General features: G+C 43.0%; 1 protein-coding gene across 1 annotated transcript in view; it reads right to left on the bottom strand.

Moving 5' to 3' along the window:
• PCYT1B (phosphate cytidylyltransferase 1B, choline) overlaps nucleotides 1-25,126 on the bottom strand; it is a 129,557-nt gene that overhangs the window by 89,760 nt on the left and 14,671 nt on the right. The window contains exon 2 of the mRNA XM_027096707.1: nucleotides 8,410-8,509. Within this exon, the coding sequence (XP_026952508.1) occupies nucleotides 8,410-8,509 (100 nt within the window). The remainder of the gene's footprint in view (nucleotides 1-8,409; nucleotides 8,510-25,126) is intronic.

The following is a 25,126-nucleotide window of genomic DNA, read 5'->3' as shown; positions in this document are numbered from 1 at the left end:
AGCTTATTAAAAATGCCTTAAAAGTACATATGATTTACAGAGCACGTGTATTTCACTTAATCTTTCCATCAAGTCTGTGAGGTAGGTAGAGGAGAGTGGACTTACTATCCTCTCTCATAGAGGGGAAAATGGAAGCTCAGCGAAGCTGAGCAGCTTACCCAGCATCATATAACCAACCTATGATGGAGTGTGAGTGCAAACCAAACGCCACTGCTCTTTCTTCTAACTCATGATGCCTTCTAGAAAACGACATGCCATTATGGAGTCTTTTAAAAAAAAGAGAGAGAGAAAGACTGTTACTGAATGCCCAGTAATTATGGTAACGGGTATTGTTTTTGTGTACAGCTGATGTGCAAAAGAGGTGGCATAAAATTTAACCTTTTAAAATCTAATAGTTACCTATCTCACAAAGTTTACATAGTTTTATATAAACTTAATCATTTCCTTCTACTTATAGCCAGCGATGCTCTTTTCAATAAATGATGATTGATGTTTGCTTTTCAAAATACATTAAATTTAAGTTAAAAAAGAAAGAGTACGTTTTTTAAAAAATTAAGTAAATTACAGTACAGGTGGCACAGAAATAAGGCAAAATTCATTCAGGTGGCTCTTGAAAAATGAATTTGGAAAACTACACGTATCACTGTGTGAACAGAATAATACAAATTCCCTTTCTGTGAAGGAAAATAGGAAATCAGAACTCAGTTTCCCTTTAAGAAAAAATGTCAGCTTTAATGAAAATGAACCTATGAAGCAATCACTTGGGCTTTTCCTTTATCTCCAGGCAGATTACTGATTTTCTCTGTCTCAGGATACATACTAAACCTTAGAGGGTCATACCTCCACAGCTGGACTATTTGAGCTAAGATCAAAGGTGCCAGTTCCACTCAACAACAACAAAAAACAAACAACCCAACTGAAAAATGGGCAGAAGACCTAAATAGACATTTCTCCAAAGAAGACAAACAGATGGCCAAGAAGCACATAAAAAGATGCTCAACATCACTAATTATTAGAGAAATGCAAATCAAAACTACAATGAGGTATCACCTCACACCACGCAGAATGGCCATCATTAAAAAGTCTACAAATAAATGCTGGAGAGGGTGCAGAGAAAAGGGAACCCTCCTACACTGCTGGTAGGAATGTAAATTGGTGCAGCCACTATGGAAAACAGTATGGAGGTTCCTCAAAAAACTAAAAATAGAGTTGCCATATGATCCAGCAATCCCACTCCTGGGCATATACCCAGACAACACTAATTCAAAAAGATACATGCAGGGCTCCCCTGGTGGTGCAGTGGTTGAGAGTCCATCTGCCGATGCAGGGGACACGGGTTCGTGCCCCGGTCCGGGAGGATCCCACATGCCACGGAGCAGCTAGGCCCGTGAGCCATGGCCGCTGAGCCTGCGCATCCGGAGCCTGTGCTCTGCAGCAGGAGAGGCCACAACAGTGAGAGGCCTGCGTACCACAAAAAAAAAAAAAAAAAAAGATACATGTACCCCTATGTTCATAGCAGCACCATTTACAAGAGCCAAGACATGGAAGCAACCTAAATGTCCATCAGATGAATGGATAAAGAAGATGTGGTACATATATACAATGGAATATTACTTAGCCATCAAAAAGAATGAAATAATGCCATTTGCAGCAACATGGATGAACCCAGAGATTCTCACACTAAGCGAAGTAAGTCAGACAGAGAAAGACAAATACCGTGTACATGGAATCTAAAATACAATACAAATCAACACATCTACAAAACAAAAACAGACTCACAGATATAGGGAACAGACTTGTGGTTGCCAAGGGGGAGGAGGGGTAGGGAAGGGAAGGAATGGGAGTTTGGGATTAGCAGAGGCAAAGTATTATATATAGGGTGGATAAACAACAAGGTCCTACTGTATAGCACAGGGAACTATATTCAGTATCCTGTGACAAACCATAATGGAAAAGAATATGAAAAAAAAAAAAATATATATATATATATATATATAACTGAGTCACTTTGCTGTACAGAAGAAATTAACACAACCTTGTAAACCAACTATACTTAAATAAAAAAAATTTTTTTAAAAGGTGCCAGTTCCGGGACTTCTCTGGTGGCGCAGTAGTTAAGCATCCACCTGCCAATGCAGGGGACACGGGTTCGAGCCCTGGTCCGGGAAGATCCCACATGCTGCGGAGCAACTAAGCCCGTGCGCCACAACTACCGAGCCTGCGCTCTAGAGTCCGCGAGCCACCACTACTGAGCCCATGTGCCACAACTCCTGAAGCCCACGTGCCACAACTCCTGAAGCCCACACGCCTAGAGCCCGTGCTCCGCAACCAGAGAAGCCACCGCAGTGAGAAGCCCATGCACCGCAACGAAGAGTAGCCCCCGCTCGCCGCAACTAGAGAAAGCCCACGCACAGCAGCGAAGACCCAACACAGCCAAAAATAAATTAATTAATTAACTTAAAAAAAAAAGGTGCCAGTTCCAATTGCTCTACTGTGCTCCTTCTCTTGAGGTTCATCACCCTCTGACCTCACAGACGAGGTCCAGGAGCTAAAAGCTGTGAGCAGCCTCTTTTAGAATTTATACAGCAGATCCTGCTTGGGCAGACCTAAGACCACGAAACATAATGTAGGCAATTGTATGAAGTCATAAAATGGGCTAGAGAAGGAGTTAGTGAAAGACTTCAGTTGCAACTATAATCTTGAAGCTCATTATGAACCCCCAATACAGGTCTCTTTTGTCTTTTTGAAGGGATGCTCAAGACGGCGCCACAGAAAGGTAATTGCTTCCTAGTCTTGAAAACTACCAAACATTTCAAAAAAGTAGTGATGTTTTTCTTGTTTTCTTAAATAACAGTCAAACAGCAAGATATTTTTAAAACGCTGTGAGCTTCTCTAGTAACAGGACAATGCTCCAACAATTATATTTAGATAATCTCCATGACACTCCCTCCAACCGCTACCAACAGTTACTTTTTTTTAACATCTTTATTGGAGTATAATTGCGCTACAATGGTGCATTAGCTTCTGCTGCATAACAAAGTGAATCAGCCATACATATACACATATCCCCTCCCTCTTGCGTCTCCCTCCCACCCTCCCCATCCCACCCCTCTAGGTGGTCACAAAACACAGAGCTGATCTCCCTGTGCTATGCGGCTGCTTCCCACCAGCCATCCATTCTACATTTGGTAGTGTATATATGTCCATGCCACTCTCTCACCTTGTCCCAGCCCACCACTCCCCCTCCCCGTGTCAAGTCCACTCTCCAAAGAAGATATACAGATTGCCAATAAACACATGAAAGGATGCTCAACGCCACAAATCATTAGAGAAATGCAAATCAAAACTACACTGAGGTATCACCTCACACCAGTCACAGTGGCCATCATCAAGAAATCTACAAACAATAAATGCTGGAGAGGGTGTGGACAAAAGGGAACCCTCTTGCACTGTTGGTGGGAATGTAGATTGATACAGCCACTATGGAGAACAGTATGGAGGTTCCTTAAAAAACTAAAAATAGAACTACCATATGACCCAGCAATCCCACTCCTGGGCATATATCAGGAGAAAACCATAATTCAAAAAGAGTCATGTACCACAATGTTCATTGCAGCTCTATTTACAATAGCCAACAGTTACTCTTAAGCAGTGGTTCTTGCAGTGTGGTCCCAGGACAGGCAGCATCAGCGTCACCTGGGAACTTGTTAGACATACAAATGCTTGAGCCCCACCCAGACCTACTGAATGGGAAACTCTGGGGGTGGAGGCCAGCACTCAGTTTCAGCAAGGCCTCCCGGGGATTCTAAGCAAGTTAAAGTTTGAGGACCACTGCTGTAATAAAACAGAGATTATCAGAGTGTGGTCTAAGACGAATATGTGCCTTGTAAGTAATCAAAGAACCAACTTCTTGTCACATTTTAACACTGATGTTAGAAGTTCTAAATAAAGGAATTTCTAACAGAAGTTCCCTCGGCCAGATGCCCACCGACATCCCAAATTCTCCTGGATAACTTGCCAGTGTCATCACCTGAGATAAGAGGGGAGAATTTCTGAGAATAGTCGTTCACCTTTCCTCCATCTCATCCCTCCTGTAGTGACCTGTGCTCCCCAGAGCCCACCACACAGGTATTTCAATATGCACCACCATCTTATTCTAGCTAGTTTCTCGGGCTTTAAACCGCCTGGCGGTTAGACAGCCTACAGGTGCCCAATCCCACCCAGGCAGGCTGCATCAGGTCAAACTCTCTCTGATTCTATCTCCAAATGATGAGCTCCTTCTGTTGTCCCAAACTTCCATTCATTCGTTCGTTCATTCAGTCATTCACTCACAAAGTATTTACTGAGCATACAGTACTTCTCTAGGTGCTGGTGAAACAGCAGTGGGCATGAAGACAGCCCCGCCACTACAGAAGATCACAGCTTCCATCTGTCTTGTTCACACACCTGCCACCCTCTGGTTCGAAGTCTGAGCATGTTCTCATTGAGCTCCATGGGCTGCTGTGGCACGTGCTCCACAGGGCAATCCGTTGTAGTGGACAAAGCAGGGGTATGAGGGGAAAGGGACTTGAGATCGAATCCAGCTCTACCCAGTCAGCTAGGACATTTGACAAACCACTTTTCAGTTCTCCAAGTCTCATTTGCCTTGTCGGCAAATACCCACCTCACTCACTTTTTGCAAAGACTAAATAGAGTACATACAGGGCATAGCGCCCAGCAGATGGAGAGTAAGTTCAAATCCCCTTTCCTTTCCCTTAGAAAAGTAGGATCCTCTTCTGTTCAGGTCTAAAGCTCATCCTTTAACTTGAGGTCAAATCTGCTCTCTTCATAACCACCTGGACTTCCATTGCATCTTTTAGATTTGTTGCTGGGTCACCGTTTCTCAGGGTATGATCTGTAGACCACCAACTTCAGAATCACCTGGGCTACTTGTTAAAAATGTAGATGCCTGGGCCCCATCCCAGATTTAGGGGTGGGGGAGAGCAATCAAAACACCTGCTTCTTACAAACTTACCAGGTGATTCTTTGCAGGCTGGTTTAGCTGCTCTCAACTACCTCCTCAAGCCTCTTCTTGCCTTTCTCACAAGAAGTCTCTACAAAGCTTACTAACTCTGCCTGCTCTGCTCCTCCCTTCACTCCCTCCAAGCTATTCTTAAAGGGGAAGCAGAGTGTCATGGCCAACAGATCAAGCTCGAGCACATACAGGTTTGAGATCAAATCCCAGCTTTAACACTTACCAATAGTTCTGAAAGTGTGGTCCCCCAGCAGTAGCCTCACCTGGGAACTTCTTAGAGATGCAAATTCTTGGGCCTCACCCCAGTTGGACTGTATCAGGGGGCAAGGCCCAGCCACCTGTGTTTTAACAAGCCCTCTAGGTTATTCTGAGTCAGATTCAAATGTGAGAACCACTGCCACTTACTAGCTAAATGATCTTCTGCAGATTCACAGCTTCTCTAAAGGCTTCATTTCCTCATCTGTGAAATACTAAAAGTACCAACCACGTAGAGCTGTGACAGTGAAATGACAATACAGATAAAGAACTTAGTACATAGAAAGCACTTAATAAATACCTGTTGTTATTATTAAGCAAACTGTCCTTTATCCCACGGACTCTATTACATTTGGGATGTTTGGTTTTTTGCAATGGTGAGTAGAAACCATGAAATTATGCCATCTTAAATGGCTCAAGGCATACCTGCTGGACTAATCTTATTTTTCCCTCCATCCCAATCGACTGGAATGCCATTCATTTATTCCCTATCTCTGTGCCCTCGCTGTTCCTGTCCCACTTATCCAGAATACCCTTCCATTTTCTGCCCACAAAGTACAAATCTTACTTCTCCCAAAAGGATCAGCTCAGGTCTGGGACCAGGTCTTGCATGACTGCTCAAAGCCAAATGAATCTGCCCTTCTTAAAATTGTCAGTTATCATCTGTGCTGCAGGATTTAACCCCTAAGCACATGCATGCATGCTACTGGTGGGTGTTTATCTCCTATCTAGCTGTCTTGTCTCTTTAATTATAGTGGAAGCTCTTGGGAAACAGAGATGGTACCTTATAGTTCTTTTTAAATCTCTTCGCTCACCATCTCTGGTATAGGCTAAAGGATTGAATGAATAAATTCCTCGAGCAGAGCCCAGGCACTTTAATTTAAGGCACACTTGGAGAAACTGTTTTAAAACACAGACTTTGGACTTCAGACTATACTACAAAGCTACAGTAATCAAGACAGTATGGTACTGGCACAAAAACAGAAATATAGATCAATGGAACAGGATAGAAAGCCCAGAGATAAACCCATGCACATATGGTCACCTTATCTTTGATAAATGAGACAAGAGTATACAATGGATAAAAGACAGCCTCTTCAATAAGTGGTGCCGGGAAAACTGGACAGCTAAATGTAAAAGAATGTAATTAGAACGCTCCCTAACACCATACACAAAAATAAACTCAGGGCTTCCCTGGTGGTGCAGTGGTTGAGAGTCCGCCTGCCGATGCAGGGGATGCGGGTTCGTGCCCCAGTCTGGGAAGATCCCACATGCCGTGGAGCAGCTGGGCCCGTGAGCCATGGCCGCTAAGCCTACACGTCCGGAGCCTGTGCTCCACAACGGGAGAGGCCACAACAGTGAGAGGCCCACGTACCGCCAAAAAAAAAAAAAAAAAAAAACCTCAAATGGATTAAAGACCTAAATACAAGGCCAGACACTATCAAACTCTTAGAGGAAAACATAGGCAGAACACTCTATGACATAAATCACAGCAAGATCCTTTTTGACCCACCTCCTAGAGAAATGGAAATAAAAACAAAAATAAACAAATGGGACCTAATGAAACTTACAAGCTTTTGCACAGCAAAGGAAACCATAAGCAAGACGAAAAGACAACCCTCAGAATGGGAGAAAATATTTGCAAATGAAGCAACTGACAAAGGATTAATCTCCAAAATATACAGGCAGCTCATGCAGCTCATATCAAAAAAACAAACCACCCAATCCAAAAATGGGCAGAAGACCTAAACAGACATTTCTCCAAAGAAGACATACAGATTGCCAACAAACACATGAAAGAATGCTCAATGTCACTAATCATTAGAGAAATGCAAAGCAAAACTACAATGAGGTCTCACCTCACACCAGTCACAATGACCATCATCAAAAAATCTACAAACAACAAATGCTGGAGAGGGTGTGGAGAAAAGGGAACCCTCTTGCACTGTTGGTGGGAATGTAAATTGATACAGCCAGTATGGAGAACAGTAAGGAGGTTCTTCAAAAAACTAAAAATAGAACAACCATATTACCCAGCAATCCCACTACTGGGCATATACCCTGAGAAAACCATAATTCAAAAAGAGTCATGTACCAAAATATTCATTGCAGCACTATTTACAGTAGCCAGGACATGGAAGCAATCTAAGTGTCCACTGACAGATGAATGGGTAAAGAAGATGGGGCACATATATACAATGGAATATTACTCAGCCTTAAGAAGAAATGAAATTGAGTTATTTGTAGTGAGGTGGGTGGACCTAGAGTCTGTCGTACGGAGTGAAGTAAGTCAGAAAGAGAAAAACAAATACCGTATGCTAACACACATACATGGAATCTAAAAAACAAAATGGTTCTGATGAACCTAGGGGAAGGACAGGAATAAAGACACAGAGGTAGACAATGGACTTGAGGACACGGGGAGGGGGAAGGGTAAACTGGGACGAAGTAAGAGAGTAGCATTGATATATATACACTACCAAATGTAAAATAGATAGCTAGTGGGAAGCAGCTGCATAGCAAAGGGAGATCAGCTCAGTGCTTTGCGACCACCTAGAGGAGTGGGATAGGGAGGGTGGGAGGGAGGGAGACACAAGAGGGAGGGGATATGGGTGTATATGTATGCATAGAGCTGACTCACTTTGTTATACAGCAGAATCTAACACAACACTGTAAAGCGATTATACTCCAATAAAGATGCTAAAAAAAACCCCACAGATTTTTAAGAATGATAACAATTACAGTAGCATAGGCTTATCTACGACTTCACAGTTTTTAAAAAAACGCTATGGTATTTTTAACGCAATCTAGTTGTCACAAAAACCTTGTGAAGCAGGTACCATTGGCCCCATTTGCACAGGAGGAAACAGATTCAGATTGTTCTCATGACTCGCCCAAGGCAGTAGAATGACTAAATGGCAGCGCTTGGCCTCCAACTCCCGTATCCCGCGGCAGCTTTCCCTCGGCTACTTTGCTTGGCGTAGTTTATCGCCGTTGGTGTTTACCCTTCTGGCACTGTGCTGTCATCTCTAAATTCATCTCTCCAATTCAAAGCCAGTGCTGCTCAAATAATGATGGCCTTTCTGCCACTTGAGAACTCAGGACAGGGCCCGTCTGCAGAACAAGAAGCATAGCCTCACCTGGTGTTCCTAAGCGGGCCTGAGCAATGGTCAGTTTCTCATGGGGTGCTTGGCACTGGCAGCTGGTTTCATCTGCAAATGGGGCAGGTGCAGTCAGGGTCTAGAAGGGAAAAAGAGAAAGGGAATATAGTCCGACAAACTTTCCTTTGGCACTAACTTCCCCTGAATTTTATTTCTGTTGGCTACGCCCATGTGATTAAGTAGAAGATATCTGCTGAGTCTTTTGGAGAAATATTGTACTGTTAGAAATAAAAACGGACGCTGACATTGAAACCCTTTTTTTTTGAATGATGCTTCAGAAATAAGAGCTCTTCAGTGTGTACTGTCTGCCAGGTACCAGATGTGGTCCCACGATGGCTAGCTACTGCTCTTCTCCTATAGGCATTCTATCCTTCTACAGTGCAGGATAATACCATCTCTACATCACAGAAAAGGAAACTGAGGCTTAGCAGGATTAAGAAATATGCTAAGTCATGCCCCTGGAAAGTCACAACGCTCAGCTTTGAGCATTCCACCGACAACGAGGGCAGACTTCAAACATTCAGACTTACCCACACCCGGGGGTACTCGGCTGGAAGGAATGCCATAGTCAGGAGTGTGGCAGACATCTGTATTTCACACACAGTGGCCTGGCCAATCACAAACTCTGACGTCTCTTTAGGGCAAAGGCCAAAGCCGTTATCTGTGCCCGGGGGGGGGGGGGGGGGGGGGGGGGGGTGCCTAAAAGCACAGCATTTCTGGCGGGCTGCAGATAACTGCTCCTCTGGTAGCTCCCACAGCCACCAACGGCTGGAGGCCCCGCCCCAGGCAGCTTGCGCTAGGGCTCTGGGGAGCGCTGTCAGGGAGATGTAGTCACTTGGAAGCTTGCCCAGGAAGTGGCCCTGCATTTTTGAGTCAGCCTCTTAAAATGAAAACCTCACTCTCTCTAGACAGAGGAAGACAAAGCGAGCAGTATTTTTGTAAACAGGGCAAATGCAATCCCGAATCTATTTGTAGTCTTTGAACCATGTCCTTACCGTGGTCATCGCTACATCATCTTTAATATTTTTAAAGCTGAAGGTGACGAGTCGCTGTGAACATACTGTTGCACGCATACTCATATTGCTGCATGAATTACTGCTTAGAGATAGACACAGGTGTTCCTTAACTTGGGAAGACTCGACTGAAGAATGATCCACATATGTGACGGGGGGCTGTGGCCCACTTCTGCCATTCATTTACTCATTCACTCATTCACTCACTCAGTCATTCACTCATTCAAATATATGTCAGGCACTATCTTAGAACTGGGGATAGAAGCACAGATAAGACCAGTCCCTATCCTGGAGTAGCCCCCATTCTCCTCTGCCCTGCCAAGAAGCCGTCCTGCCCTGTGCCCACCCTCTCCCCACTGTAGAACCTTCCACCCTGGGAGCTGGAGTCCTGCCCCAGAGTTCTTTGGAGACCTCCCAGCTGCCTGAGACTTTCTTAAGCCCCACCCTCCCATTCGGGACTCTGAAAGCAAACCAAGACTTTAGACATGGATTCTGGATATTTGAGTCTGTTATTGGTTCTCTTTCACATACTGTAAGGTGACCTTGTGGGCCGTGATGGGCTAGAGCAGTGTTTGTGATGTAGCAAAGCGGTGCAGGTGCAGTCAGAAAAGCAGAGGCTCTGTAGCTACAAAATGGGGACTCAAATTCTCTTCCCAGCACTTGAAGGCTGTGTGTTCTAATTTGGCTCTCCTAGTTGAAAGGAACTGATACTAGGGACTTCCCTGGCGGTCCAGTGGTTAAGACTCTGCCCTTCCAATGCAGGGGGCGCGGATTCAATCCCTGGTTGGGGAACTAAGATCCCACATGCTGTGTGGCATGGCCAAAAAATAAAAATAAAATAAAATAAAAAAGTAGAAGGTAGAAGAAAGAAATTTAAAAATAAATAAAATTTTTTTAAAAAGAAAGGAACTGCTACTAAACGTAGCTCAAGAAATGAAGGATTATTTTACGGCTACCCTGGCACAGAAACTGTGGGGATAAAAGGAGGAAAGGGGCAGCAGATTAGCCCCAGAGCGCTCTGCGTCAACCTGGCTGCTCCCGCTCTCATTACTCTATGTTCTTCTACTATGTTAAAGTCTCTGCCTTCTCCTTCCTGATAAACTTCAGCTTGAATATGGCCCGTTACAGCTTCCTCAGCCTCCCTTCCCAAGCTTCATTCATTCCTACCAACTTTCTGCTTCTTTCCAAGTTTCCCAATTCCAATTCCTAAAGGAAGATCAGATCGGCCAAGCTCATCTTTTCAAACCAGGCCACAACCAGGATTGGCTGGCACTGAGTCAGGGGCCACCTGGGGCCCACCGGCTGTAGCTGGGGAAGGGAGGAGGAGTGGCAAGGAAGGTCATGGGTGGCCTGTCACTGCCTCTTTAGCAGGGGCTGCCTTTGGGGCAAGAAATGTATCTGACTTTGTGTGTCCTTGAAAGGAAGCTCCTCAACTTAGTTGAAACTCAGTTTTATCTGTAAAATCGGTACCTATCTTGTAGGGTTGTTGTGAAAAATAGGGATCATGTATGTAAAGTAGCTGGTACTCAATGACTTGGAGCAATTTTTAGTGCTTCTATTAGTGTTCATTATTATATGTCATAATATAGAGTACTATATGTTATGATAATTATATCTATTGTGTAGTTCCCCATTGAAACAAGCAAACTCTTGATTGAACTTTTAGGACACAACCCAAATAGGTAAATGAATTGGCAGATGGGGTGAGCTGATATTAATGACTGATTAACCTTTAATCTATGTGAACAGTGACTCTTTTTCACATGATCTGAAAAAAATTACTAACTGGAGATCTTTTATGTGCTAGTCACAAACTTTATTAAAGATATAAGGTGCTGGGGCTTCCCTGGTGGCACAGTGGTTGAGAGTCCACCTGCCGATGCAGGGGACACGGGTTCGTGCCCCGGTCTGAGAAGATCCCACGTGCCGCGGAGCGGCTGGGCCCGTGAGCCATGGCCGCTGAGCCTGCGCGTCCGGAGCCTGTGCTCCGCAACGGGAGAGGTCACAACAGTGAGAGGCCCATGTACCGTAAAAAAAAAAAAAAAAAAAAGGATGTTTTAAAAAAGTAAGTTATTTAGCACCAAAAAAGTCTATATATTACTATATCTGAAATGATAAATAGCACCTTTTAAGCACAGCCCATAATTAATTTTTGTTTTTTTTAAAAAAAGGTTTTTTAACAATTAGCTGGGCATCTAGTGGAGGCTCAATAAACACCCATTGCTTTAAAATTGAACTGAGGGCTTCCCTGGTGGTGCAGTGGTTGAGAGTCCACCTGCCGATGCAGGAGACACGAGTTCGTGCCCCGGTCCAGGAAGATCCCACATGCCACGGAGCGGCTGGGCCCGTGAGCCATGGCCGCTGAGTCTGCACGTCCGGAGCCTGTGCTCCGCAATGGGAGAGGCCACAACAGTGAGAGGCCCGCGTACCACACAGACAAAAAAGATATAAGGTGTTGCCATTTTCTAAGAAAGCTGTATTCTAGAGGGTGTGAAATCTGGTAATTAAAGTTGTAAAGCAACAGTAGTTACTCAAAGGTGAAAAAAGGTTTATATGCACTGTGCATTTTGTTCTTAATTATTGTGGCCTAGAAGTAGGAAAATGGGAGAAGCAAAGAGATGGAAAGCAGAGAGTATTCCTAAGCGTCCTTGTGAGTCTGTATCATTAACAGCAGTTGACATGGAGAAGGGGTATTTCTTGTTATGTACAAGGCACTGTGCTTAGAATGGGGAGAATGTAAAAATAAATGAGTCACAGCCTTGTTCTCTAGAACACTGCCTTCCAAAATGAGGCAGAATACTTCCTGAGCTGAGATTCAAGCTCTGCACTCAGGAAGACTTTGGTTAAGGCTCAGCTACCATCAACCAGCCCTGTGATCAGAGACAGTATTTTTTCAGCCTAAACATCCCAGTATTGCTCCTCCTCTGAGCCAGAGCAAATCATTTGATTTAGAAGGAATTCTATGCTACCAAGTTGTCTCCTCCACCTACAAAGGGCAGACCAACCTCAGGGCAATGGGATTAAGAGAGCCAAAGGCTCCAGAGAGGGACAGGGACTGGTCCAACCTGGCCTCCAGGCTCTATACCAGCCTGCAGGGGCCCCAGGCCCTCATCTATTCCTCACCGTTTGCCAGAGCTGGAATGGTTGCAGGGATCCTCTTGTCTAGGCCCTACATAAGACATAAAACTGAGGCCCAATAACATAACTTAAAAATCTTTAAGTGCCTACTTAGTGCCATGTATCCGTCTATATGCTATCAAATGTATTAGCTCATTTAATTTATACCACAGCTCTGCGAGGCAGGTACTGCCTCCACTGAACTGTAAAGGACTTGTCTTCAACAGTGACACCAAGTGGCAGCAAGAAGCAACAGCAGTGGTAGATCCCTCAGGCTCAGTTACCTTTTCGGCTTCCTTTGAACTGAGGACACGCTAGGATTCCTAGACAATTAGGATAAAGGGGCCTCAAAAAGGAGATACTGCACTTCCTGCTAATTAGAAAAGTGAGGGGGGCAAACAATTAGTTGAAAAAACAAAAGCATGGGACCAGATTTTTACTCAGACTTAGTGAAGTAGGTCAGATGACTTACATATAAACAAGCCTCAACTTAGACTCCAAACCACCAGCCCGATCACATAGTCGAGTGTTTACCAGCACACGCTATGTGTTTCATATGATGCTAGATGTTTGTAGGGTGGATAAGTCGGGGAAGGAAATAAGAAAGGGAAAAACAGAATTGGCTCTGGGGCAGCAATCCTCAAAGGCGAAAGGTGGCCTGTTTAGAATGGGAGGAGGTATTAGTTTAAAAAGGCATATTCAATTTTTAGTAATTTTATATATGGGGAAAAAACTACCCTTTTCAACCTAAAAGTCATAGAAATTAAGCCTCTTGACTGGTAGAGATCATCAGAGGATAGATTATGCCCCACTAAGGAAGCCATATTCCAAATTTGGGAATAGAGAGGCCCATGAAATTTCTATGTTTACTAGAACAGAGTGAGGATTTTAAAGGGTTAAGAAGCCCTGGCCGGGACTTCCCTGGCGGTCCAGTGGTTAACACTCCACGCTCCCAGTGCAGGAGGCACAGGTTCGATCCCTAGTTGGGGAACTAAGATCCCACATGCTACAGGGCACAGCCAAAATAAAGCCCTGGCCCAGAGCCCTGGACCTCACATGTACAAAGCCCTTGCCAGGCCACAGACTTGGAGCTAGACTGCAATAAAACTTCTTTCTACCTAATTTAAGATTTCACATCACCCAGTCATTGCATGTGAACATGTTGCCTATTTGTCACGCAAGTTCTGGTTATGTAAATGACATGGTAGTACCATACCAAAGCCATATACCCACTGAGCTTTTAAAGGAGGAAGATTAGATACTGGGCATTTCATTTACAGAATATGTTCAACTGGACATTGACAAATATTTACTTAAAACAAAAGGTATTAGGCACTATATAAAATATACAATACAAACGTGACTTGAGTGCAAAAATGGTCGGCAGAACCTCTACTTATGCAATAGGCATCCCTGACTGACGAATGGATCTATCAGACAGCAAGCTAATCAACCAATCAGAACTTAGCATAGTACTGCTGATGGTGACAGGCCAGCTGCTGAGTTGCTTGTTTAAGCTAAGTTATTTATTTATTTATTTATGGCTGAGTTGGGTCTTTGTTGCTGCGCACGGGCTTTCTCTAGTTGTGCCACGCGGGCTTCGCATCGTGGTGGCTTCTCTTGTTGCGGGCTTTGGTAGTTACAGCATATGGGTTCAGTAGTTGTGGCACACGGGCTTAGTTGCTCCACGGCATGTACGAGGATCCTCCCCACGTCCCCTGCATTGACAGGAGGATTCTTAACCACTGCACCACCAGCAAAGCCCCAAAGCTAAGCTCTTTTTAACTGGTGAGGCTCTCCAGTCAGACAGGCCTGAGTTCAAATCCTACTTCCATAAATCAATGGCCATTATCTTCCTTCTGCCTCTCCAGAATCTACTTTTTCCTCCCCTTCTCTACTGCTCTCTGCATGGCTTTGTGTATGGACTGCACCAATGAGTTCCCTTGCCTTCCCGCTTCCAGTTGGGTTGGGTCCATGGGAAGCATGCAAAACACTTGAGGGTAGGACAAGAATGAGCTCAGGATACTCATCTCCCTGGCATCCTCCTTGATAGGAAGCCACAGCTCCATGAGGTTCTGGTAACCACATTCTCCCCCTGCCCCTTCGTGCCTAGGGGTGGCAACCCCCAAGTGTCCCTAGGCCTCAGGTACCATACTATGCCTTGAGGTTTCCTTAAACTCTGTCCATGCCTTTGTAAATGGTCCCTTTGTTACCCTCTCTTCAAATTTCCCCTTTAGAGAAAGCCGTCTATGTCTCGACAGGACTTTACTGATACAGTACATATAATAGTCTGATGCCAGGCTCAATAAATTTAGCTAGCAAATGGTGATGAGGCATGTTAGAAGCACAGAAATCAACTGAAAAGTGAATTACCCATAGTTAATAAAGCCATAGGGCTTCCCTGGTGGCGCAGTGGTTGGGAGTCCGCCTGCCGATGCAGGGGAGGCGGGTTCGTGCCCCGGTCCGGGAAGATCAAACATGCCGCGGAGCAGCTGGGCCCGTGAGCCATGGCCGCTGAGCCTGCGCGTCCAGAGCCTATGCTCCGCAGCGGGAGAGGCCACAACAGTGAGAGGCCCGCGTACCGAAAAAAAAAAAAAAAGCCATCTGTCTCAAGAATGTCTTCCACTTGGAAAGACTTTTAGGACAGAACATTTTAGTCAGGATATGCAAGAGACAAGAGCAGAACTTCGGAAAGAATCTACTTCGCCCATGGAGGGCTTTTGCTTCAGGACGGGCCAGCTTTAGAACTGCAAAATCAGAAACACAAAAAGATGGCACAAAACTCTTCCCTCAGTCTCCTGCTGTCAGGTCTGTATCTACCCGTCACTGAATATATTTTTTTAAGGCCTGATTTTATTTGGGATCAGAATATTAGTCTTTTGAAAATAGAGAGGAAAGAAAAAGTAGATCTTAGAGTTGACCAGAGGCCCAACACATATGAATCACTGGAGTCTTGGACTGTGTTACTGACGATGTAGAATCTCAGATCAGGCAGCTGGTGCAAAGCCTCCACAGATGCCAGTGGAGCAGAGGAAAAGGAGACCCAGTACATGGCTCAGCACCAAGAAATATCCATTTTTCATTTAGCTAAGTATGGTATGCACATATTATGAAGTAATAGGCACCATTAAAAACAGCAAGACAGATACATCTGCACGGACAGGGAACGATTTCGAAGACATTCTGTTCAATGCAAAAAGCAAGTCACAAAACAATATGTCTACTATGTATACACGTTATATAGTATGATGTCATTTATGGTTAGAGAGAGAGAGAACTAGGTAATTGTGTAGAAACCGTTTAGAACTGTGCTGTCCAATGCCTAGCATTACCTGTATGTAGCAATTTAAATTCAAGTTATGATTGATTAAATTTATATAAAACAAGTCAGTTTCTCAGTCCCACTAGCCACATTTCAAATGCTCAATAACCACGTGTGGCTAGTGGCTACTGTATTATCACAGATACAGAACATTCCAATCATCACAGAAAGTTCTATTGGACAGCACTGGCCTAGAAAAATACACAACAAATTTTTAACTGGAGTTACCTCTGGGGAAGAAGATAGCATCACAAGAAGAGAAGAAAGAATGTTTTCATTGTTTACTCTGTATATATCTCTTATTTTGTTTACTTTTCACCATGAGAACACATTCATACAATGTGTCTAATTTAAAAATAAATTTAAAGAACTATTTCCTACCCTGTGAATTAAGAGATGCAGGAAATTTAACCAAGGATCAAGTGTCTTGAATGTAAGGGGGAAAAGCTATTTAACAGGAAATGAGTACTTTAAAAAATAACAAGTATTATCCATAAACTCACTGTTAAATGACATTATTCCCAGGTATGTGGAACGTTTAAAACTCATTTGAGCTTTTAAAAATCATTTAAGTTGTCTTCAGGCTTCCCTGGTGGTACAGTGGTTAAGAATCCGCCTGCCAATGCAGGGGACACAGGTTCGAGCCCTGGTCTGGGAAGATCCCACACGCCGTGTAGCAACTAAGCCCGTGCACCACAACTACTGAGCCCACGTGCCACAACTACTGAAGCCCGCGCGCCTAGAGCCCACGCTCCGCAACAAGAGAAGCTACCACAATGAGAAGCCAGCGCACTGCAACGAAGAGTAGCCCCTGCTCACCGCAACTTGAGAAAGCCAGCACGCAGCAATGAAGACCCAGCACAGCCTAAAATAAATAAATTTTAAAAATAATAATAAAAAAATTAATTGTCTTCATAGTATCCACCCATCATTTATTTTTCCAACAAACACTACTTGAGTTCTTACTGTATTCCAGGCTTTATTTTAGGTTCTGAGGATACATACAGGAACAAAACAGAAAAAAAAAACCAGAAAAAAATCCTGCCCTTGTGATGCTTAAAGATGATGAACAACAAAAAAACATTGTAAAATGTGTAGTATGTTAAAAGGAGATAAGTGCTATAGGAAAAAAATAAGGCAACGAAGGGAGAAAGGGAGTTGGGGGGTACAACTGTAAATAGGATAGTTAAGGAAGTTGATATATGTGTAAATATATAAAGGATCAATTGAGCCATGTGGTAAAAGAACACTCCAGGCAGAGAAAACAGCAAGTGCAAAGGCCCTGAGGCAGGAGCATGCCTGGCTTCTACCAGGAATAACAAGAAGGAAAGTATGCCTGGAGGAAGTGAGCAAAAAAGGAAAGTAGTAGGAAATACAGCCAGAGAGGTGAGGCTGAAGGAAGGCGATGGAAGGCACCCAACGCTGTGGGGTTTTTAGGATGCTATAAAGACTGGCTTTCACTCTGAGGAGATGGAAACTATTAGCAAGTTTTGAACAGAGAGTGATATGATCTAATTAGTTTTAACAGGACCACCTGGCTGCTATATTGAGCACAAACTACAAGTCGTCAGCAAGAAAACCCCTGAGACATATCTGGTATCATAACCAGGCAAGAGTAGATGGAGGCTGGGGCCAGGGAGACGGATGGCAGTAGAAGTGGTAAGAAGTGGTCAGATTCTGGATAGATTCTCAATAAATAAAATTTGGAAGTGATTGGATGTAGCGTGTGAAAGAATGAGAGGAGACAGGATAACGCCAAAGTTACTGGCCTGTAGAACTGGAAAGATGGCATTGCCATTCCCTATGATGAGGAGGACACTGGAGGCGTAGGTTTGAGGGTGGGAGGGACAGGATGGGGAGATCAACAATTCCATTTCTTTTTTTCTTTTTTTTTTTTTTTGCGGTACACGGGCCTCTCACTGTTGTGGCCTCTCCCGTTGCGGAGCACAGGCTCCGGACGCACAGGCTCAGCGGCCATGGCTCACGGGCCCAGCCGCTCCGCGGCATGTGGGATCTTCCCGGACTGGGGCACGAACCCGTGTCCCCTGCATCGGCAGGCAGACTCTCAACCACTGCGCTACCAGGGAAGCCCAACAATTCCATTTCTGAACCCACACGTTTATATAGATTTGTTTAATTCACAACAAATGAGGCAAGACTATACAATGGGGAAAAGACAATATCTTTAATAAACGGTATTGGGAAAACTGGACAGCTACATGCAAAAGAATCAAACTGGACTAGTCTCTCATACCATACAGAAAAATAAATTCAAAATGGATTAAAATCTTAAATATAAGACCTGAAACCATAAGACTTGTACTAGAAAACACAGGCAATACTCTCTTTGACGTTGATCTTAGTAGTATTTGGGGTGGGGGGGTATGTTTTCTCAGGCAAGGGAAACAAAAGCAAAAATAAACAAATGGGATGACATCACACTAAACAGCTTTTGCACAGTGAGGGAAACTATCAACAAAATGAAAAGATCACCTACTGAATGGGAGAAGATATTTGCAAATGATATATCAAATAAGGGGTTAATATCCAAAATACACAAAGAACTCATACAACTCAACATCAAAAGAACAAACAACCCAGTTAAAAAATGGGCAGACGATCTGAATAGACATTTTTCCAAAGAAGACATTCAGATGGTCAACAGGCACATAAAAAGATGCTCAACATCACTAATCATCAAGGAAATGCAAATCAAAACCACAATGAGACATCACCTTACACCTGTCAGAATGGCTATCATCAAAAAGAAAAAGAAATAACATGTGTTGGGTAAAATGTGGAGAAAACGGAATGCTTGTGCACTGTTGGTGGGAATGTAAGTTGGTGTAGCCACTATGGAAAACAGTATGGGGGTTCCTCAAAAAATTAAAAATAGAACTACTATATGATCCAGCAGTTCCACTTCTGGGTATATATTCAAAGAAAACAACAACAATTAGAAAAGATATACGGACCCCTATGTTCATTGCAGCCTTATTTACAACAGCCAAGATACATAAGCAACCTAAGGGACCATCAATAGATGAATGGATAAAGAAGATGTGGTATGTATGTATACATGTAAATATATATACGTATATGTGTGTATACATATATACACATATATGTGTATACATACACACACACATGCACGCGTACACAATGGAATATTACTCAGTCATTAAAAAAAGAATGAAATCTTGCCATCTGTGACAACATGGATGGATCTAGAAGGTTTTATGCTAACTGAAATAAGTCAGGGAAAGACAAATACTGTATGATTTCACTTATATATGGAATTTTAAAAAGAAATGAACAAACATAACAAAACAGAGTTATAGATACACAGAAAAAACAGGTGGTTGCCAAAGGAGAGGGGTGTGAGGGGAGGAAAGAAATAGGTGAGGGAGATTAAGAGGTACAAACTTCCAGTAGCAAAATAAATGAGTCATGGATATGAAATGTACAGTGTGGGGAATATAGTTAATAACTGCAATATCTTTCTATGTTGACATATCATAACTAGACAGTGGTGATCATTCTGAAATGTATAGAGATATCAAATCACTACATTGTGTAACAGGAACATAGTGTTGTAGGTCAATTATCCTTCAAAAACAAACTCATAGAAAAAGAGATCAGATTAGGTGTTACCAGTGGTGGTGGAGGGGGAAATTGGATCAAGGGGGTCAAAAGGTACAAACTTCCTGTTATAAGATAAGTAACTATTAGGGATGTAATGTACAACATGATAAATATAATTAACACTGCTGTATGTTATATATGAAAGTTAGGAGAGTAAATCCTAGGAGGTCTCAACACAAGGAAAATTGTTTTTCCTATTTCTTTAATTTTGTGTCTATCTATAGGAGAGGACAAATGTTCATTAAACCTATTGTGATAATCATTTCATAACGTATGTAAGTCAAATCATTATGCTGTACACCTTAAACTTATAGTGCTATATGTCAAGTATATCTCAATAAAACTGGAAGAAAAAAATAAAATTTCACACACTTGATTTGACATGCCTATTAGATCTTCAAGTGGAGGTGTCAGGTAGGCAGCTGGTTGTACAAGTCTGGAGTCTGGGACAGAGGACTAAGCTAGCAATACAGGTTAAGAAGCAATCAGAATATAAACGATATTTAAAACCACTAGACTAGATTCATTAATTCAGCTAAGGGGGTGAGTGCAGGTTAAAGAGAGGTCCTGGTGGGCAGATGAGGAAACAATGTATATTTATGGCCTGTCTCCCCCAACTACTATGGAAACTCCAAGAAACAGGGACTAAGTCTGCTCTATTCACTACTATATCCCTACTTCCTAAGGCAGTACCTGGTGTATAAAATGTCCTCTATAAATATGTGTTGAATGGGGAAATTTAAAGTCACTGGAGAGAGAATGATTATTGATAAAAGAACTAGAGACAGAATGATTATGGATGAAGATTACTGATAAAGATTAAACTCACATAAGAAAAAAATAAATACACTTACCAACGTTCCATAACTTTTCTTATCATCATGATATATACTACTAGGAAGTTGAGAAAATAAAGAGAGGAAGGCAAAACTTGTAAGAATTCTGCTTGCCAAATACAATCATTGTTAACATTTTCTACACTTCTTTTTCAAGCTTTCTGATAGGTTATATATACATTTTAACAACTTTTTGGAATCTTACTGCATGGACAGTTTTTTTCACTCAATATATTATGATTATTTTATCGTACCATTTAAATAGTATTCAACTTCATTATTTTTTATTAATAGACTTTTTTTTTTTTTTTTTGCAGTACGTGGGCCTCTCACTGTTGTGGGCTCTCCCGTCGCACAGCACAGGCTCCAGACACACAGGCTCAGCGGCCATGGCTCACGGGCCCAGCCGCTCCGCGGCATGGGGATCCTCCCGGACTGGGGCACGAACCCGTGCCCCCTGCATCAGCAGGCGGACTCTCAACCACTGCGCCACAAAGGAAGGCCCCGAGAATAAGTATTTTGAAGTCAGTTAAAAGCAAAACAACAGTAGTCTAAAAACTATTTTAAATATCTTTTTAAAAAAACACATTTTCCAACTTTATCTAGAGTCCCCTCACAAGAATTCCATTTTTTAAAACAATGTGTAAATACCCACATCTAGGTCAGGCTAGTAATTACTGCCCTTCCAGTGATCAGGGATCAGAACATTATTATGAATTTTATTCTACCCTTAAAACACTGACCATCCATAATCCATAACTCCCCCATGTGCCCACCTTCCAAACCCCACAGCAGTGGATTTCAAATAGCTAGAAGACTCTTACTACTACAAATAATATCACATTGCATTGATACTAAAATGTACATTTTCCTCCCCATTTGAACATGTCTGAGATGAGAAGGGGTCTTGCAATTAATGACTTAAAATCCATGTTGGCCATTTTCTGACACTTTAACACGTCTGAAAGGGAAGCGTGTCGTACAATTAATGACTTCTTAAAATTAAGAAATGCATAGGGAGGGGGAAGATGGCAGAAGAGTAAGACACGGACATCACCTTCCTCCCCACAGATACATCAGAAATACATCTATACGTGGAACAACTCCTACAGAACACCTATTGAATGCTGGCAGAAGACCTCAGACCTCCCAAAAGGCAAGAAACTCCCCACGTACCTGGGTAGGGCAAAAGAAAAAAGAATAAACAGAGACAAAAGGATACGGACAGGACCTGCACCAGTGGGAGGGAGCTGTGTAAGAGGAAAGGTTTCCACACACTAGAAGCTCCTTCACGGGCAGAGACTGTGGGTGGCGGAGGGGGAAGCTTCGGAGCCGCAGAGGAGAGCAAAGCAACAGAGGTGCGGGGGGCAAAGCGGAGAGGTTCACGCACAGAGGATCGGTGACTACCGGCACTCACCAGCCCGAGAGGCTTGTCTGCTCAGCCGCCAAGGCTGGCGGGGCTGGGAGCTGAGGCTCGGGCTTCGGTCGGAGCGCAGGGAGAGGACTGGGGATGGTGGCATGAACACAGCAAGCAGGGTGTTAGTGCGCCACGGCTAGCCAGGAGAGAGTCCAGGGAAAAGTCTGGACCTGCCAAAGTGGCAAGAGACTTTTTCTTGCCTCTTTGTTTCCTGGTGCACGAGGAGAGAGGATTAAGAGCGCTGCTTAAAGGAGCTACAGAGACTGGCGGGAGCCGCTAAAGCGCAGACCCCAGAGACGGGCATGAGACGCTAAGGCTGTCGCGGCCGCCACCAAGGAGCCTGCGTGCGACCACAGGTCACTATCCACACCCCCCTTCCGGGGAGACTGTGCAGCCCTCCACTGCCAGAGTCCCGTGATCCAGGGACAACTTCCCCGGGAGAACGCATGGCGGGCCTCAGGCTGGTGCAACGTCACGCCAGCCTCTGCCACCACAGGAGCTGTGCGAACAAAGAGGAGAAAGGGAAATCTCTCCCAGCAGCCTCAGGAGCAGCGGATTATATCTCCACAATCAACTTGATGTACCCTGCATCTGTGGAATACCTGAACAGACAACAAATCATCCCAAATTGAGGAGGTGGACTTTGAGAGCAAGATTTATTATTTTTTCCCCTTTTCCTCTTTTTGTGTGTGTGTATGTGTATAATTTTTTTCTTAATAATTCTTTTTTATTTTAATAACTTTAGTTTCTTTTCTTTTATCTCCTTCCTTCCTTCCTACTTTTTCTCTCTTTTATTCTGAGCAGTGTGGATGAAAGGCTCTTGGTGCTGCAGCCAGGAGTCAGGGCTGTGCCTCTGAGGTGGGAGAGCCAACTTCAGGACACTGGTCCACAAAAGACCTCCCAGCTCCACGTAACATCAAATGGCGAAAATCTCCCAGAGAGCTCCATCTTAACACCAAGACCCAGCTTCACTCAACGACCAGCAAGCTACAGTGCTGGACACCCTATGCCAAACAACTAGCAAGAGAGGAACACAACCCCACCCATTAGCAGAGAGGCTGCCTAAAATCATAATAAGTCCACAGACACCCCAAAACACACCACCAGACGTGGACCTGCCCACTAGAAAGACAAGATTCAGCCTCATCCACCAGAACACAGGCACTAGTCCCCTCCACCAGGAAGCCTACACAACCCACTGAACCAACCTTAGCCACTGGGGACAGACACCAAAAACAATGGGAACTACGAACCTGCAGCCTGCAAAAAGGAGACGCCAAACACAGGAAGATAAGCAAAATGAGAAGACAGAAAAACACACAGCAGATGAAGGAGCAAGATAAAAACCCACCAGACCTAACAAATGAAGAGGAAATAGGCGGTCTACCTGAAAAAGAATTCAGAATAATGATAGTAAAGATGATCCAAAATCTGGGAAATAGAGAAAATGCAAGAAACATTTAACAAGAAACTAGAAGAACTAAAGATGAAACGAGCAACAATGAACAACACAATAAATGAAATTAAAAATACTCTAGAAGGGATCAATAGCAGAATAACTGAGGCAGAAGAGCGGATAAGTGACCTGGAAGATAAAATAGTGGAAATAACTACTGCAGAGCAGAATAAAGAAAAAAGAATGAAAAGAACTGAGGACAGTCTCAGAGACCTCTGGAACAACATTAAATGCAACAACATTAGAATTATAGGGGTTCCAGAAAAAGAAGAGAAAAAGAAAGGGACTGAGAAAATATTGGAAGAGATTATAGTTGAAAATTCCCTAATATGGGAAAGGAAATAGTTAATCAAGTCCAGGAAGCACAGAGAGTCCCATACAGGATAAATCCAAGGAGGAACATGCCAAGAAACATATTAATCAAACTGTCAAAAATTAAATACAAAGAAAACATATTAAAAGCAGCAAGGGAAAAATAACACACAAGGGAATCCCCATAAGGTTAACAGCTGATCTTTCAGCAGAAACTCTGCAAGCCAGAAGGGACTGGCAGGACATATTTAAAGGGATGAAGGAGCAAAACCTGCAACCAAGATTACTCTACCCAGCAAGGATCTCATTCAGATTTGATGGAGAAATTAAAACCTTTACAGACAAGCAAAAGCTCAGAGAGTTCAGCACTACCAAACCAGCTTTACAACAAATGCTAAAGGAACTTCTCTAGGCACGAAACGCAAGAGAAGAAAAAGACCTACAATAACGAACCCAAAACAATTAAGAAAATGGGAATAGGAACATACATATCGATAATTACCTTAAATGTAAATGATTAAATGCTCCCACCAAAAGACACAGACTGGCTGAATGTATACAAAAACAAGACCCATATATATGCTGTCTACAAGAGACCCACTTCAGACCTAGGGACACATACAGACTGAAAGTGAGGGAATGGAAAAAGATATTCCATGCAAAAGGAAACCAAAAGAAAGCTGGAGTAGCAATACTCATATCAAACAAAATAGACTTTAAAGAAAAGACTATTACAAGAGACAAAGAAGGACACTACATAATGATCAAGGGATCGATCCAAGAAGAAGATATAACAATTGTAAATATTTATGCACCCAACATAGGAGCACCTCAATACATAAGGCAAATACTAACAGCCATAAAAGGGTAAATGGACAATAAAACATTCACAGTAGGGGACTTTAACACCCCACTTTCACCAATGGACAGATCACCCAAAACGAAAATAAGTAAGAAAACACAACCTTTAAATGATACATTAAACAAGATGGACTTAATTGACATTTATAGGACATTCCATCCAAAAACAACATAATACACATTTTTCTCAAGTGCTCATGGAACATTCTCCAGGAGAGATCATATCTTGGGTCACAAATCAAGCCTTGGTAAATTTAAGAAAATTGAAATTGTATCAAGTATCTTTTCTGACCACAACGCTATGAGACTAGATATCAATTACAGGAAAAGATCTGTAAAAAATACAAACACATGGAGGCTAAACAATACACTACTTAATAACGAAGTGATCACTGAAGAAATCAAAGAGGAAATCAACAAATACCTAGAAACAAATGACAATGGAGACACGACGACCCAAAACCTATGGGATGCAGCAAAAGCAATTCTAAGAGGGAAGTTTACAGCAATACAATCCTACCTTAAGAAACAGGAAACATCTTGAATAAACAACCTAACCTTGCACCTAAACCAATTAAAGAAAAAAGAACAAAGAAACCCCAAAGTTAGCAGAAGGAAAGAAATCATAAAGATCAGATCAGAAATAAATGAAAAAGAAATGAAGGAAACGATAGCAAAGATCAATAAAACTAAAAGCTGGTTCTTTGAGAAGATAAA

The sequence above is a fragment of the Aethalodelphis obliquidens genome, unplaced genomic scaffold, assembly GCF_003676395.1.
Source record: "Aethalodelphis obliquidens isolate GAN/ISIS:26980383/991018 unplaced genomic scaffold, ASM367639v1 scaffold107, whole genome shotgun sequence".
In the NCBI taxonomy this organism is placed as follows: Eukaryota; Metazoa; Chordata; class Mammalia; order Artiodactyla; family Delphinidae; genus Aethalodelphis; species Aethalodelphis obliquidens.
The sequence above is the reverse complement of the archived record's forward strand: the minus strand, read 5'-3'. Positions and strand labels throughout refer to the sequence as shown.